Source organism: Gambusia affinis, linkage group LG17 (assembly GCF_019740435.1).
Source record: "Gambusia affinis linkage group LG17, SWU_Gaff_1.0, whole genome shotgun sequence".
Taxonomy (NCBI): domain Eukaryota; kingdom Metazoa; phylum Chordata; class Actinopteri; order Cyprinodontiformes; family Poeciliidae; genus Gambusia; species Gambusia affinis.
The window spans coordinates 11,959,281-11,976,086 of record NC_057884.1 but is presented as its reverse complement, the minus strand read 5'-3'; the positions used below and the strand labels follow the sequence as shown (position 1 = coordinate 11,976,086).

Genomic DNA, 16,806 nt, shown 5'->3' with positions numbered 1-16,806 from the left:
AGGTTCCAGACTTGTGTGTGAAACGTCTGCGACAGGATCAGACTACTGTTTATATGGCCTTGCAGATTTCATTTAGCTCAGAGCTGGTTGTTTTGTTAAGCACTAACTGACCTGACATGATGACAGATGTCTCCAAAAGGGGCAAAGTCTTTGCCTCTTTTTCGAAAAGATTTGTGTTTGTGTTTCAGGAAGATGTCAGTCAGACTACCAGCCTTTCCTGTGAGCTTTATTCGTCTGAAGTGAAGAGTTGGATGTCACTCAGTGAATTTTTTTCAGGGGAAAAAATTTAATCATAACTATTATTTGAAGTGGTTGCAGGTTTTAAAACACTTATTTATTTGTTATGCAAATTGTATAACAAATGAAGACAGGCATTTATCTCCACCTTTAAAATGAAAACAGGCAGTTAAATTGTGAGAACCACTCTAACACAATGCCACATAGGCTTAATAGGGTTTTACTGCTTTTTCATTGCACTTTTTTCTGCGTGAGTGAGACATCTTTTTTTTTATATATAAATGTGTAGAGATATACTGATTAAAGATTCACACATATTTTATAGTTCTGACCTGCTATTAAAAGAATAAAATACTACAAAATATGTCTTCCTCCTTTTTGGACATTTGTAGGAGACAGAGAGGGAGGGGTCAGAGTTACACAGCTCTGTAGTGAAACTTACATTCGTATCCAATCATAGGCACAATAAAAGACTTGATCAATTCAAATGCTCCTTTCAACTTACTTCCTTTAATATTCAAGCAGGGCTAAGTAACTGCTCTGCTATAGGCAGTTTCAGTTTTGTTCTGTTTCAGAAACTGGTCAAAACATTAAGATAAACTAATTAATAAATGTATTTTTTAGTATATGCTTTTGTAGGGAGTCAATCATCGGTAAAGGCTATAAGTAGCTGTTAACTTTAGCGTCTTAATTTCTTAAGATGCTAAAGGTTCATCAAAACCCTTAATCCTTTTCAGGTTTACAATGAGAGATGAAACAAAGAAACCCAAATCAAGGACAGAGCTATAAAAGGAATGGTTTTTCATGTGTGTTAGTTTTTGTTACATCAGATATTCTGAAATCCTGCTGTTCACTACAACATTGTGAAGCTGATTTATGAAGAGTGATTGATGTCTTATTGCATTTTTAGGTAAAGTTGTAATTTAAAAGAACAACTTCAAACTTTACAGTTAGTTTTAAGACCAAAAGGAAGACAAAACAGCTTGAATTACTGAAGGCCTGCCAACATGCTCTCACTGTTCTCACCCTCAAGGTTGGAACGCAGATTGGTTCCCATAGAGGTAGAAAATACCAACTATGTGTTAGCAGCCATAGCCAATATCTAGCTCAGATTCAACTGCATGGTCCAGTAATACAATGGCTCATTATTTAGAGTCTCACACACACAGAAACACGACACACGCACACAATGGGGCAGCTTCAGGCCACCAGATTAGTGAGGACTGACCCTTTCCCCACCCTGAAACGACTTCCCTTTTATTCTTGACCAATCAAAACACCGGCCTGACAGAAACTGTAATGTGAAACCAGGGGTCCCAGTTCAACACTTTAAACCTTGGCCACAGCTGGAGGGCCACCAGAAACAACAGCTGTGGTCCTTCACACTCTCTCATTCTCTCTCAATTTCCTTCCTTTGCTATATACTGTTTATAACCGCGAGCCCCTGGCTTCTCGCGTAGTTTAATTGAGCAAGATACAGCCGTGCACCTCTACAGAGCTTTGTGGGATTTACAATGTGGACTACTGCTGTAGGTTAGCCATTTTTTGTCGGCTTTGCTGTACGTGTGTCACACTTCGTCTATCTCAACTTGACACTCTGTGGATTTACAAGTTTAAAAGCTAACTAGGTTGCATGTAGGAGCTTGGTCAAAATATCCTGCAGGAGCCTATCAAGGGTCCCCCATTTCAAGTGTGGACGGTGGATGACGGAGTGTGTTTTCTCTTTCCTCTCCCCTTAGCTGAGCGCCGGATCCCCCTGCAGCTGTGAGGTCAGCCCTAACGGCACAAAAAAGAAGAAGTCCAAGAACCTGTAAGTCCTCTTTTTACAATCCCTCAAATCAACTTTTATAAAAGTGTCTTAATACATAAGTTATGAGGACGAGACTGGCTATAGCAGTGTGGAGATAGCTCCTAGTTAAGGAATTAGCCTATTTATGCTAATTTAAACAACGGTCAGTTTCACACACTGAGGAAATTTGAGGTGAGTTTCTGTAGTTGACACATCAGTCTCGTCTCCAGCGTTGCATTAGTTTGGGTGAGAAGCGTTCATTGTACTGTTCCTGTGAGAATATTTTAAGCCTAAACTGAATACTCATGTAGAAACATTCACAAACTCTAACAACCTCATATCCATATCAGGTAAATCTGCTCAGTGGATTGGTAAATGCAGGGTGTGATACCATGTTTGTGTCCGACATTCTCAGAGGTGTGAGAAATGTTTGTGTATTTTCTGGTGTGTCAACACCTCTGGGATTCATCAGCTGTCCTCAGCACGTTATTTAGACTTATAGACTATAAAGCAGAGGCTGTCCGCAGGCCTGCTAGCTGCCTTTTTGTTCTTCCTGTCAGGCTGTTTTTGTGCTGTTTAGTTAAACAGCAGATTAAGGGATTAAAATTCCAGTTCTTTATTTTACACCGGTAGTCTAGACTGCGTTTTTAAACCAACAGTTTGCAGTGTTATAACTTAGTATAAAAATTAAGTTTCAGGGATAAATAAATGACATGTAAAATGTGAGACCCATCCATCCATTTTCTGTTCACCCTTGTCCCTTAGTGGGGTCGGGAGGGTTGCTGGTGCCTCCAGCTAAAATGTGAGACCTATTTTTTAAATATTTCATAATGAGTAATTATTTTGTTAATGTAAATGACAGAGTTGAAGTATAGTAAGATGGTTTCAATCATAATATAAGAAAATGAATTATGTCAAGTCGGAAAAGAGCCTAGTGTTTGATTTTTTATTATGGGAATATGGTGGAAAGTAAGTGAAGTATTAATACCTGTCACAATCAGACGCAGACAAAGACAAGCAGCAGATAAAGATTCATCTTCAAGTTGGCTTCATTGAGAAAAACTGTAATCAAATCAAAAGCCACAACTCTGGAGCATTGTTTCAAAAATGATCCCATGGATAGATTACTTAGTTTTAAGGTTTTTAGATATGAAATGGATCAAACAGTGCCTTGCACTTTTCATACACATTCGACTTTGTGTTTACATTTTGTCCTATTCACTCACAGCCAACAGCCCTAGACAATACTTATATTTTCACTTACATTTGAAAAGCTTTGCAAATGTGCAGCCCAAAATTTTGTAAATTGTTTTTTGCAAGGTAGCTCTAGTTTAGTGAGGCTGAATTGAAAGGATGTGTAAATATCCATTTTTAAGCCTTGCCACAGATTCTCGACTAGATTTAGTTCTGGTCTGGACTGTGATTGTGATACTATTAAGTTACTAGTTAGCTCTATTTAATAATAGGGTGATTTGTGAATAACACCTAGTTCATACTAGGTTTTATTTGGGGTATCACGAAATTGGCTTGATGCGAATATACATCTCACAATTGTGTGTTACTTTTGTTGGTCTATCAAATAAAATCCCCCCAAAACACATTTAGCTTTGTATCTGTAACACAAAATTCTGAAAGTTGCATGAAGACATTTGTAAGACTTTGTAGATCTAAACTCAGGAGCAGTTGACACTTATTGACAGAAAATGCCAGGCAACGTCATGGATCAACAGGAATGTTAGACTGTGTACACATTCTTATCACGGAGCAGTCTATACTTCCTTCCTTGCTGTAGTTCTATATGCTGAAAGGTGTTTTCGTCTTTTATAAATGTCCGATGAGTTATCCAGGTGCAACAGCCCTTAGCCTTAAGGGCTCACCTCTACAATGTTTGACAAGAGGCATCTGCTCTGCACAGTTGCAACTTTAATGACAGCTGCATAAAGGAGAATAGTTTATCTTTTGTTTATGGAAAGTACATCTGTCATAATGCTGCTCTCTCCTGTCATCGCAAATCAATAAACTGAGAATGAGTTATAAAGCTTCTCATGCATAGAAGACTTTGTATGTTAGTTCAACTGTTTTTGTGCCCATTGAACTGACAATGTCTTATTGGGCGTGTAATTTTAAAGTTGTATCAAAATATGTTTTTTACATATTTGTGAAAATTGTCATAATGTCAAGACAGAATAAAATGAAACAGTTCCTCTGCCTCCTCCCTGTGGTCCTACAGCATTTTACAGAAATACACAGCTCCCAGTCAGAAACAACTATTCAGAGCCACAAGGAAGTTCTTAGCGCTGTCAGTCATGCTTGTGTATGCATTGCTCAATAGTTGAGAAACAAGTTACCGTTACAGGAAAGCTGTTTATCCTCTGTCTTCAATGGCCATGATAACAAGCATCCACAATAAACTCTGGTGTCTAGAACTAGCTATAGCCTCGCAGAGAGCAAGGTGGGAGGTGTGAGCAATGAGGGAAGTCTTAGCAGCGTCAGTCACGCTTGTCAGGAAAGAGTGAGAATTTCAACAAATATGTAAGAATCATAGTTGTTTAAAAGTTACATACTGCAGCTTCAAACTGTTTCCTGACATTTTTCATGCGGCTTGTCTGAAAGCCACCAGATTTATCTGCTCATTCACAGGAAAGTCACACAAATAAGCATGTTCTGGACACAATATCTTTCAGCGTGACTCAGAGGAATACAAATTCAATATCTTGCTGCTATAGATTGAAATCTTAGGCTTCCCAGCCACGCATGAAGGAAATGAAATTATTTCCTCCAGATGTTGAAGGCTGATAGGTAACATACAGAAAGAGCTATGGGAGCCAAGCGATGTAAGTCAGTGTGTTGAGGAAATATATCTGCAGCTGCAAAATCTGTTAGAGCTATTTATAAGTTTAGACTGTGCTCTCTAACCTCTGGCCAAAGTCATTTTTGCACTCTCTATTCACTAAAGATTTTCTTCTTATATCATTTTCACTAATAATTTGCAGCTCGTGGTTTTTGTGCAGGCTTCAGATCCAGTGCACGTTGAAAGATGGCAGCTTAGAATCAGTTTCCAATGCTGTGAGTTTGTAAAAAAAAAATAAAATTAATCTTTCAGAAAAAAAGCAAAATGATTCCTTGGATAATGAAAATAGTCTCAGTCGGCTGGTATGGGACAACTTTAAAATTCATTAAGCCATGGTGAGAACATACCAACTATGACGCAAAGGGAAAAAATGTTTGGCGATGTGCCTTGAAGACGTCTGATTCAGAGTAGCTCCAAGTCACAACATACTGGCCTGTAAGGATCTGCTGCTAACATCGGGGTGTTAGATACCACAGGGCATCTACAGAGATCTTGATGGGTGCAAGTCTTGGTCAGCCAGTGCTGTTTTCACAACCCGTGAAGGACCAACAGCATGTTAGGAAGGAGTAGTCAATAGGTTTTTTTTCCTCATCTGTGGAAAAATACAAGTGCTCCAACTACTTTAAATGGCTACTTTTATTTGACACTTTGTAAGGAAATGCAGCGGCGCTTATTCAGTCTTTCAAATCAGCTTTTCTCAAAATAGCCAATTAATTCAAGCTTAACAGCTGTTTAGAAGTTAAACTATGTCTACATGAAGGAGATTGACATTTTTCATACAGTTGAATCTGTATTTGTACCAAGTAAAGACTCTAAGACAAAGGTATTTTCTAGATGTTATCTGCTTATGACTACAACTGCACAATATATAGAATCCCAATGTGCAACATTGCAATTAAGGCAAGTGGATAGAATTTCTGAGCATTAGTTTAAATTTTCCAATGGGGTTTCTTACAAAGCAAAATGCTAAAACTCCCAGAAAATTATGGGAAAGAGTAAAGAATGTAGTTTAATCACACCATTATATGTTCACCAATGATATTGCATTGTTTTTTGTTTTTCTAACTCTGTTTAGAACTTCTAAATTCTGAACTATCCCTGCAAGATGTTTTGGAGAGGGTTTTTTATTATTATTTGGGGTATCAGGAGTCATACCTGTCTGATTTCACTTATTTTACAGTCCTAAGCAAGTTCATCACCACAACATACTTGCTAACATCAAAATATTTGCCTACTATAAAAGACATGATATATGTTAGAGTCAGCAGGCTTAAATGGGCTCTACCACTGTTTGCTGTACTGGTCAGTGAAACAGATCATTGCATTTGTCAAGCTTTGTTGGAGGGACAAACTTTATCTAAGCTTTAAAAAAAAAAAAAAACTCTTCAGACCCCAAGCAGAAGGAGTCCATCTCCTGAGTGCTGCCTGTGGATTGGGTGAGCCCAGGGTCCGCCTTCTCCAGACCCCCTGAACTATATAAAGCTCCAGCAGAGCCTCTCGGGGGTGAGAGGAATGTGATTGCCAAACAAATCCCTGGGTCCTGACCGCTGCCATTCCTGACATATGCTTCCATGCAGCTGCGTTCATGCCAGAGCCAATGTTTGATACCATGGTCGACTTCTCAGAGAAATACCTGGAAAGGTAAGAGCAGGACTGTGGACTTTTCGCTCGAGATTGATTGAAGAAGGATTTACTTGATGTCCTGTTGGACTGGCCACACTTAGGGTGCTTTGCAGGCTGCTTGACCTCTGCTTGGATTTCATTTGACAGTCTCAGTGAGGAAGATGGAGCCCCCATGAGAGTGAGGTGCTGGAACTATTTTGGAGGAAGCAGCTTTAACTTTAACTCGAAGCTGTCCCTTTTTCCTCTTATAGCCAACCTGGATTTCAGGAAGAGGATTGCTCATGTGGTCTTTGCAGCTAGAACAGTGGCTTTGCTCAGAAGTAGAGTTATTTTTAGGGTCTTGATTGTCGGAAATTGTCAATGTAGCGGTGCTATATTTAAGGAGTAAATTTGGGACAGTTTCCTTTTTTCATTTTCTTTCTAGGAATATGGCAAAGTGATTCTCTTGGCTACAAAGCACCGTGTATGCTTTTCTTTTTGTTGGGTGTTGTGCTTTGAAATTGTGTATTTTGTGGTAATTTCAGAGCTGTTTGTTGCTAGATCTTTTAAATAGAGACTAACTTGTTTATTTATTGCATAAAGTTAGAGACTTTGTAACACTAAACTTGACCCATTGTACTCCAACATACACAAACACACAAATAGGCCCACACTCAGTCTTGTTTGTGTGTCATGTCCTGTATTCAGTTCACAAGCACACAGCCTTTGGTCAACAAACTTGAAGTGGGACTGACAGCGTGCTGGGATAATGCTCACCATTTGCTTTGCTATATCATCTAAACTATATTACCCATTACTGACAAAGTGGCATGCAGTGATTAGGCATGGGAAATGAAAAGGAAGGTAGCAGATTTGCTTCCTGCACGCATGTGGTGCACTGGGATCTGCATTATGTCTGTCTGCAGCTCTCCCCACGTGCCACCAGAGCCTTTCCCTGTGAGTGCGGCCTACTTTCCGCAGCACCAGGAATAGCCAGAGGGTTGCTATTAGTGCATCTAATGTGAGCCAAGCAAAGAGGGAATACAGAGTGTTGGATAATTGCGGAGCAAAAGACCTCTTGGTTCTTTGCTCAAGCGTGAGAGCTCTCTGGTAGATGGACATGAGCGGGCAGCGAGGTGGATGTGCTGCTAAGAGCTTGTTGAGCAGCGGAGCAGAAATGTCTGGCTGGTTATTGCAGATCAAAGATCATCTTAATTTGATAATTTTTGACAGAGCATGTGTCAGCCTCTTAGCGGATCAAGTTAAGTGCAAGAGGTTAGTGGGTGTATTAAATCAAATGGAGGGTGATACATGGCTAATAGTGTTAGGAGCAGACCGGAGTGGGGTATGTGTAGTGAGGTGGGGGGAAAAAAAGCAACTTAACATGGAGAGGTACTCCAAACTAATGGCATGAAAGAAGGAACAGAGAACACTTGAGAAATCAAATTAAAATTACCGACACTGAGAAAACGGCACGTTGTTTTGTGCTTTTAGATGTCAAAAATAGACACTCCTGCATGTGACTCTATATCAGATTCCCGTTTTCTCCTCTTTTAACTCTGTTAAGGCTTGAGCTATTTTTGAAGCTTTTAGAGAGAAAAAAGTCCAAATACCATCAGTAACAGCTCCGCACATTTGAGAGGTCAAGCTGAAGTGGCTCAGTGAATTAGAGACACTTGGGAAAATTCTGAAAAGTAGCAAGTCTACTTATCCTGATCCCCAGGCCTGTGGGGTCATAGTTTTTGGTTATTTGAAGAAAAAAAAAGAAATTAAATGAAATTATTTTATTGTATTACCGTTGCTCCTTTGATTTAAGATTTTGCTACTGCTGGCCAATGGATCCATCTGTTAAGATGGATAGCCACACAGTTGCAGACCAAACACCTTTTCTAAAACACTGATTGATACGAAAGACTGATGGATAAAATAAACTCATAATGCTGGATCACAAGACTAGAAGTGATGGAATACATTAAATTGTTAATTTATTTGGTTTGATTTTAATATATAATAAATAAAATTTGTGATTAAATATCTCTACATTTACTCATTGAATTTCATATTTAATAAACATTCAATGAACTGAATTATTGTAGTATTGTTTGATATCAGTTCTTTGGGGAGGGGGTGCAGTATCCAGTGTTATCCACATGGTGGCAGAAGAGAAACACAGATTTTCCTATAGGTGTCTTGTTTTGAAATTACTGTCACATCACTCTCACATGGGCTCAGCCTGTTTAAATCCAGACATACATAATAAGGCATATTTTGTCAGGCTGAGAGCCGACTGTCCAGTGCTTTTAAAATATAAATTTCTTTTTTGTTCACATTTTTTGGCAAGACATAGATTCCTTTTTATTTTAAAACAGCTCTCATCCTAATTGCCTCAAGTAAAAACCCCAAAATAGAATTATCTAATAAATTCTGCTCTGGGATCATGAGTCTTTGGAGTTTTTTTATACAGGATGGGAGATGTTATAATAGTATTTACAACCTTCAGACTTTCAGGACTGAGCTGTTTTCAGGTATACAGCATTAGAGAAGCCCTATTGTTTTCCTAAAGCCAAAAGCTCTGCATTCGTGCTCAGCCGTTGAGCATCTGGATTTGAGACTCCTTCAAGCAGGGCACTTGTGTTATTTCAGTCAATGGATGACTCATCCGGCTGTGTGGGGAGGCAAATTTTCTATTTTACCTGGCCTTAGAGATCGTAAAATAAAGTAACAAAATACCTCCTAAAAGGTCCATTTCAAAAGGGTTTTTTTTTCTAAATCTGATGCATGAGCCTCATTGAAATACATATTTTGATTTATTGACTGTGATTGTGTATACATGTATATTTAGGCCTGGTCAGTTTTGAAAAAGCCGACTATTAGACCTTCTTGCAGGTTTAAACACACGCAAATCAACCTTCATACAACATCCCACTCATGGATATATCAGGAGGTCTTCAGCTGCTCCTTGTTACAGCTCATCTAAGTCAGGGGAAGTCAGGCATGTTTTGACCTCCCCTGTCCCACAGTATTAAAAAACGAATCTCCACAGCTGGTTGTGCTCTCTGTCTTGTGTGAAACCACCTCACTTTCCAGCGTGCATAAACAACCTCTTCTCTATCGCCTTTGTACATCAGCAGAAATTTCCAACACCTGTTTCTGCCATAATAGCATCAATTAGGCAGGTACGAATTTGCGCTGTTGGAAAGGGTCTCTTGGAACTGGCTGTAGAGGAGTCCTCTCATCAGGATTCATGTGTATTTATGTACAGTATTTGTACTACTCTGTAGTTCTATCTCAGTTCATGCTAGCTTGAATGAGAAGTGTCTATAACAGGAAGCGCTGCTTCTTAATTTGGGGGGATACATGCTCTCCTGAGGCCTGTGGTTTGGGACAGCTCGCCGTGATTAGGCCTGGGCAGCACACGAGGCTGCTCTGCATTATTAGCAGGCCAGTCAATCCACAGTGGAAATCAAAAGCAGGGACTCAGGAAATGGGTGTTGAGTGAGGTCACATCCCAATGAGGCAGCACGTGCTCCAGGTCGGGAGAAGACAGGACACGTACCATGGGATTATGGGAATGTGCAGAATCCTATTGAACCACATGGGTGCCAGGAGCTGGGTTTCTACTGCAGTGGAGTCTTAATGTGCTCATTTGCGTGAGATGGTTGGAAGAAAGGTGGTCCGGAGGATTTTAGATTCGAAGTCTGGAGGGAGTGGAGATGTTACTGTGGCCTATTGCCCCTACCTTGGGTCAGTTTCTGCTCTGTGGACACATGGAGGATGGTGTGATGAAACAGATGATTGAGGACTGACTCTCTCCTCCTCTGCCACATTTGCTTAGTCCCTGTCGAGCAACCTGCCAGGGACACTCTACCAAAAAGGACCGAGTGAGATATTAGATTGACAAAAAGACACCGACGAGAAGTGGGGAAGAGGCGATTTGCCTTTCGCAAAGCTGTTCCACCAACATACCTCAGCTGAAGGCTACAATGTACATTTCCTTTTATGTTTTATGGTGTTTACTCGTTTGGTTTTATGTGGGCTGGCTTTGAGACTCCGCTGATGATTCCATACTTTGGATTGTTTCCGTTGTGGATTACGGACTTGGAAACTTATCTGGCTTTCTTCCTGTGTTTTCTCCTTCTTCTCCATTTTCAACCTTACTCCCCCACCCCCACTCTCCTGCTTTTACCTACCTTTCTCCCGTTTTTCCCCTCCATCGTATTCCTGTCTCTCAGGGCCAAAGACATGAAGAATCGGTTGGCTTTCCTGCGGAGGAGGAATGAGTCCCCAGGAAGCAACCCAGCCGGGAAGTTAGACAAATCTATGAAGTCAGTCAAGTAAGTGGCCACTTCCTGACAGCGTGTGCATGTGGGCGTGAGGGTGAGACAGGTTTGTGGATCCGACCCTGTGTTGGAAGGCAGACATGTGGGCAGCAGGAGAGACAGAAGTGTCCCTGTAGTGTGGCATTCAAGAAATAAATGAGAAAAATCAAGGCTACAGTACAGCTTGCAAGTTTTCCAAAAACTGTATTGCATGTATTTGTCATTTCATAAATCTTTTTAGTTACTAGTTGCACACAGTGCAGCATACGGTGATCTCCGTTTTTATAGTTTGTCTACAAAACTGTATAAGCATGAAATCCTTTTGTATAGTTTCATAAAATTTGTTTAAATAAGTGCTAAATGTGATTTTTTTTTTTTTTTTGTACCTCAAAAAATAATCTGAGGTATAAATTTGCTCTCATAAGCATACGTTTGTGTTTATAGTTTGTCATGGAGAACAAACCAAAATGCCAAAAACAAACCAAGAGTGAAATGTTCAGCATTTGAAGTGTTTAAAATCATAAAATACTCAGATGTTCAAACTGATTTATATGTCGGCTCGATTGCCTAATAACAAAACAGTTGTCCACAATTCCAAATGAAAGTGGCTCAGTTTGGGGCCTAAAATGTGGATTCCAGTGAGGGGAAACTGTTAGAATGCATTCATTGTAACCATGAGAGGCACTAGGGGGCAGATACAATCTGTCAGTGGTGGGAGGGCTCTAAAACCCAGAACACCTCCTGATTGGCTGTCTGAAACTCCCTCCCTCTTTCTTCAAACTGGCATTGAGAGGAATTATAAAAGCCGACCCCCACCACAGAGAGGCAGACTGACTCATGGCTAAACGAATTGCAACTTTTCACCAGCTAGAGCTGAATGTGTCAGACTAAACCGGAGCGAAACATCAGACAGAAGCCGTCTGCTCACACATTCCCACTCATCTGCGAAGCGAAGCCTTAAATCCTGCGGATGGGTCACACAATGAGAAATCTGGCTGAAATGGGCTTGTTAAAGAACCGCTCTGCTTTCATCTGCAGGCCCACCCCAGAGGACGCGCTCAAATGGGGGGACTCGCTTGACAAGCTTCTGGCGCACAAATGTAAGTTTCTTCTTTTTTTTAAAATTCCTTCTTTCTTATTTACTCATTTTGCAAATGAAGTGTTCAGCTCACTATGCATGTCTTAGAGGGTTGGGAACTAAAGACACATATGGATTACATGCTCATTCTGCTGATCAAAGTGGGCAATCTGCTGCATAATTCCTTAATCCCAACATACAAAGTTCACAGTTTCCAAGACAATGTGTCGTAAGATCTTAAAAAATTTAGTTTGCCCCTGATTATGGTGTTTCTTTTGTAATTGACATAAATCCAGCTCTGCATCTGTTCCTCATTCAGTGCTCCTGGTCCCTTTATTCCCCCTCTTCTCATTTCCTCTCCTCAACCTCTTACCTCACTGCTACTCACCAGAGTGAGGTAAGAGATGATGGCCTGCTCCCGCTCTGCTTATCAGCATGTGTGATTCATGGGAACGGAAAAGGTGCAGAGAGGAGCCGTGGGTGGACTCAGTTCCTGCCATTCTTTCCCCTGGATGCCCTCTTCCTCAAATCATTAACTGGGCAGAAACTTAAAAGGACCGAACTGCTGTAGTTAATTTGTTTCCCCTTGAACTCAAAACCATCAAATTCTTTGTTTGCTGCCAGGACTGATATGATAAATATTAAGAAGTGACAGGATGTTTTGGACATTGATCATTTCTGCCATGTTGAGCGTGTTTTTTTTTTTGTTTTTTTTTTCACCTCTCTCTTCATTAAAACCACATGGCTTGAACTATTTTAGGAGCTGAAACTCCAAGGACGGCTTAAATGGGGAGGTTACCATGGCACTTTAGTCAACTCTTCTCTGTTTATTTTCCTCCCTCTCAGATGGTCTGGCAGCCTTCAGAGCTTTCCTGCGCACAGAGTTCAGTGAGGAGAATCTGGAATTTTGGCTAGCATGCGAGGAATACAAGAAAATAAAGTCGCAGTCCAAGATGGCCTCAAAAGCCAAGAAAATCTTTGCTGAATACATCGCTATACAGTCATGTAAAGAGGTAAGTTGGTCAAATGGATGTTGTTGCTTCAAAACAGCCTCATTCTTGCATATTTTCTCTTACAATTTTCTCACTCACTATCCTCTGCAGGTCAATTTGGATTCATACACTAGAGATCACACTAAGGACAACCTGCAGAATGTGACACGCTCCTGCTTTGAGTTAGCACAAAGGCGGATATACGGGTTGATGGAAAAGGACTCATACCCCCGCTTCCTGCGCTCAGAACTCTACTTGGACTTAATTAACCAAAAAAAGCCCAGCGCCTCATCGACCTCATCCTCCTCATAAGAGACGAGGAAGGACACAAGGAGAAATTAAAAATGACGACAGACACAAATGGGCAGACTTGGAAAAAAAACAACAACAGTGGTTGGGGTGTGAGCTTCATTGTTTGCCTTTTTGATTTTGTTTTTACGTGTGCGTATGTACGTCACCCTGCTCACTATGATTTCTGTGATGTGTGTGAGAGGAGATGAGCAAAGTTTTGGCACTACAAAGGAATGTAGTTTACACAGTTACCAGATAGATGGATGGATGAATGGGTGAATATTACAAAATTTACAGATGCCCAAAAACGGAAAGGGCTGGAACAGAAATTGAACGCCTGTCTGATCACTGTTTCTGATGTGCTTTTTTTTTTATGCTAAGGTCAAAACAAAAAAATGCATTTGTTTGTGTTTTTGTCCAGTTGTACTGGAGAAAAGGAGGGGGTTGCACCAAAAACCCTGCAGACATGAAGACAGTCCGGTACTGTTTTTGTCAATTTTTCCCTTTAGCTCCGAGTTTAAACACTCTTCTTGCCCCACCACATCCTCCTTTGTAAAGGAACTTCACCGCTGTTGGTACGATTAAAAGGTCATTTCTTTCTTTTTGCCCTTTCATCAGCGCTTTGGTGATGGAGGTCGCGAAGGTGTTTGAATCGTAATTACCTTTCTGTTAAAATTTCCACTCACTCAAAGCTTCTATGAATGGCCTTTTGCTTTTTCAATTCAAGGCTGGACACGTCAGCGGAGACAGATAAGCAAAGAAGATGAACGGATGAACCGGAGTTGCATTCAAACACCAATGTGAGAACTACTCCCTTCCCAAGCACATTAAAAGCTTGAAGCCTGAGTTGGACAAAAAAAAAAAAAGACGACTTGCTTCCTGCCTCCAAAGACTCTCTACTTAAAGGAACTGAAAATCCAGAAGTGAACATCTCCTTTAACATTGTAGCTCATTCTGAACTAATCAGGAAGCATTCTCAGGACATTGCCATCACAGCTTGGTTTATCTTCGCTGTTACTGGTTTTCTACACACACTTGTTGCTTTTTTTCCCCCCCACTACACTTTAGGGATCCAATCTGCACTCCCTTATCCTTCCGCGCTACGCACAAAAGTTGCTCATTTCCTAGCAAAAAGAAATGTTTCATGTGTACAAAGGTTTGCCTATTTATTTAGATTAACTTGCTGGATGCTTCTAAAGACAAACCTCCATGTCTTCTCAAGCACTCGTCCTAAAGCTTTTTACTTTCCTCTTAACCACCAAACAGGTCCAATGTTGTCCTGATCTTTATAAGTGCAATATTTTTTTTATTTTATTTTATTATCATGTTTGGTTTGTTCATTTATTTAGCTAAATTTGGATTTTTCATGGGGAAGACGGAACAGCTTGAGCTCTGCATTACCTTTTATTTGTTAAGAGAAACATAGTTCGAGCTATAAGGTTGACTTAATGTAAACTTCAAGATGCATAAGTAGTTTATTGTGTTTAAAGCAACTGATTCTGTGTTAACACCCTAGCAGCAGGCAGCTGGGGAATTAATGGTTGTAAATATAATTCTTTAAGAAAACTATGTGATAACACATAAAAAAAAAAGAACAAAAAAACAACAGGTCTCTTCTGGTATGAGTAAGGGACGCAATTGTATCTATGTAAATACAAGAGACTCAAAACTATAAGATAACATATTGTTAAAAATAGGTTAGAGCAGGTACAATCTGCTCTTTTTCCCCTGGTCATACACTGCTTGTAAGGAGTTTTATGAAATGCATTTAATCATTTTCACTGTTTACAATTCAAAATGCATCTCCTATGATAGCAAGTGAAAACAGTAGAGTACATTTGGTGTCATTGCTAATGATAAATAAACCAACCATCTGATAAAGTAAACTGTCGAGTGTCAAGTTTTTTTTTTTTTTATCATGATGTGAATATGCACATGGATGAGGTTCATAAATGTTTCAAAAGATCACACTTTTTAAATAAAAGGCAGATGAAGTGAAGCAACAGGTTAATGGTTCATCATAATATGGGTCAGAAGTTTATTCAGTCATTGCATTAAAAGATGCAAATAAAGCCATTAAGTCATACTGCCAAAATTATTTATTTTAATTACTGACAAAAACTTGTGCTCATAGTTCCTTGAGTCAGATATTTAGTTAAAATAAAATTACAATGACTTCAAGCATAGATAATGATGTTATGGCTGTGCAAGATTCAATTAATTTAATAAAATTTGGTTTAAAGTGGAATGTTGATATATTTAAGATGCACCCCAAACACCACACACTGCTTTTCTTATGTGATGCCATGAAAAAAAAAAATCAAAATGCACCTTAGCTATTATGGACAAAGGATGTCTACCTGTAACATTCTTACATTTGAAGGGAATAGAAAGTGAAACCTGGGAATAATATTCAACTGTGAAGTAAAGGAATGGCAACATCATGCTGCGCTGGGTAAAATAGACGGCATCACAAGAAAACGTCATCATGTGGAAATATTAAAGAAACATCTGCAGACAATATCAGCCAGGACGTTACTGCTTGGGCTCTGTTGGGTCTTCCAAAGCACCATAATCACACCACCAATTACAAAGTTCCCAACAAAGTCAATGTTTAATGTACAGTGGCCATTACAAGGCCCTGAAAAATATGTGTGAGCAAAGTGGTTTAGAAACCTGACTCAGTTACACCAACACTTGAAAAATCTGTCTTGTTAAAAACAGACCAATATTATTTTACAATAGATTTCATTAACTTTAACTGACCATTCAATTGGCTCACTAACAGTATTATCATAATTTATGAATTTGAGTTAAATCTTTAGATCTTTTCACTGAGCTTTTTTCACTGAGACAGTTAAATTCAAGATAATGGCCTATTAAACTGCATGATGAATGAGGATCAACTTCCACTGAAAAATGTGAATCTCAATGACAGCCCTTCAGACTCCTGTTGATCAGGACTAGCATGTGAATGTAACACCAGGTCGAGTGTTGGCATGGTTATTGGAGAACGATGAGAGGAAACGGCAGGAAGTCTTGTGTGGATTAGTGTGTGTTTGGGGGTTGGTCAGTCTGATTTGGAGCTGGATAGTGTAGTAACTGCACCTAATCTTCTTCACCAGCTGCCATCTGTTTTTTGACAGACATGGTTTCTTTCTCCACAAGTGTTTCTTGCTCCACACTGTGACTGTTTCTGGAAAACGCAGGCTCGGTAGATTTAGTTTTTCCACTCATTTTGTTATGCCTCCCAACAGTCCCACTTTTAAGCCAAGTTTCTTTGCCATATTCTTTTGTTCAGACTTCCTTCCTCTCTGTCATATGTGGAAACCATATTGAAGTGTTTGCTATTGTTTTTCAGCTCAGCTTTAATATGTTCAAGCTTATGTTTCCTCCTGTGTCTCTTATGTCCGGCAGCTTCAGATGTGGCTGTCAGTGTTTCCTCTGCCTTCACAGTTAAGATATTATCTGACACCAAGAGCCATTGTCTTTATTTATAGATTTTTCTTAATTATATTGGCTTATGGTGGCTTATGAGCACTAGCCATTCATTTAAAAAGAGCCTAAAACAGAGAGCTATTTTGCTTCATCAAGCTGGGTGAATGGTTTTCTGCATCACTGCATATTCAGCTAATTTCTGTTGTATG

General features: G+C 39.7%; 1 protein-coding gene across 14 annotated transcripts in view; it reads left to right on the top strand.

Annotated features, from left to right (window-relative positions):
- Positions 1–15,045, top strand: part of rgs3a (regulator of G protein signaling 3a) — a 133,806-nt gene extending 118,761 nt beyond the window's left edge. For 10 of the 14 annotated variants that reach the window (XM_044096091.1, XM_044096093.1, XM_044096094.1 and 7 more), the window contains 5 exons: positions 1,977–2,047; positions 10,712–10,813; positions 11,837–11,898; positions 12,723–12,889; positions 12,980–15,045. In XM_044096091.1, the coding sequence (XP_043952026.1) occupies positions 1,977–2,047; positions 10,712–10,813; positions 11,837–11,898; positions 12,723–12,889; positions 12,980–13,180 (603 nt within the window). In that variant the 3' untranslated portion in view covers positions 13,181–15,045. Of the gene's footprint in view, positions 1–1,584; positions 1,771–1,976; positions 2,048–6,372; positions 6,519–9,490; positions 10,465–10,711; positions 10,814–11,836; positions 11,899–12,722; positions 12,890–12,979 lie in introns of those variants that run through there. The other 4 variants (XM_044096102.1, XM_044096105.1, XM_044096103.1 and 1 more) reach the window with 4 other exon arrangements.
- Positions 15,046–16,806: the final 1,761 nt, after the last annotated feature.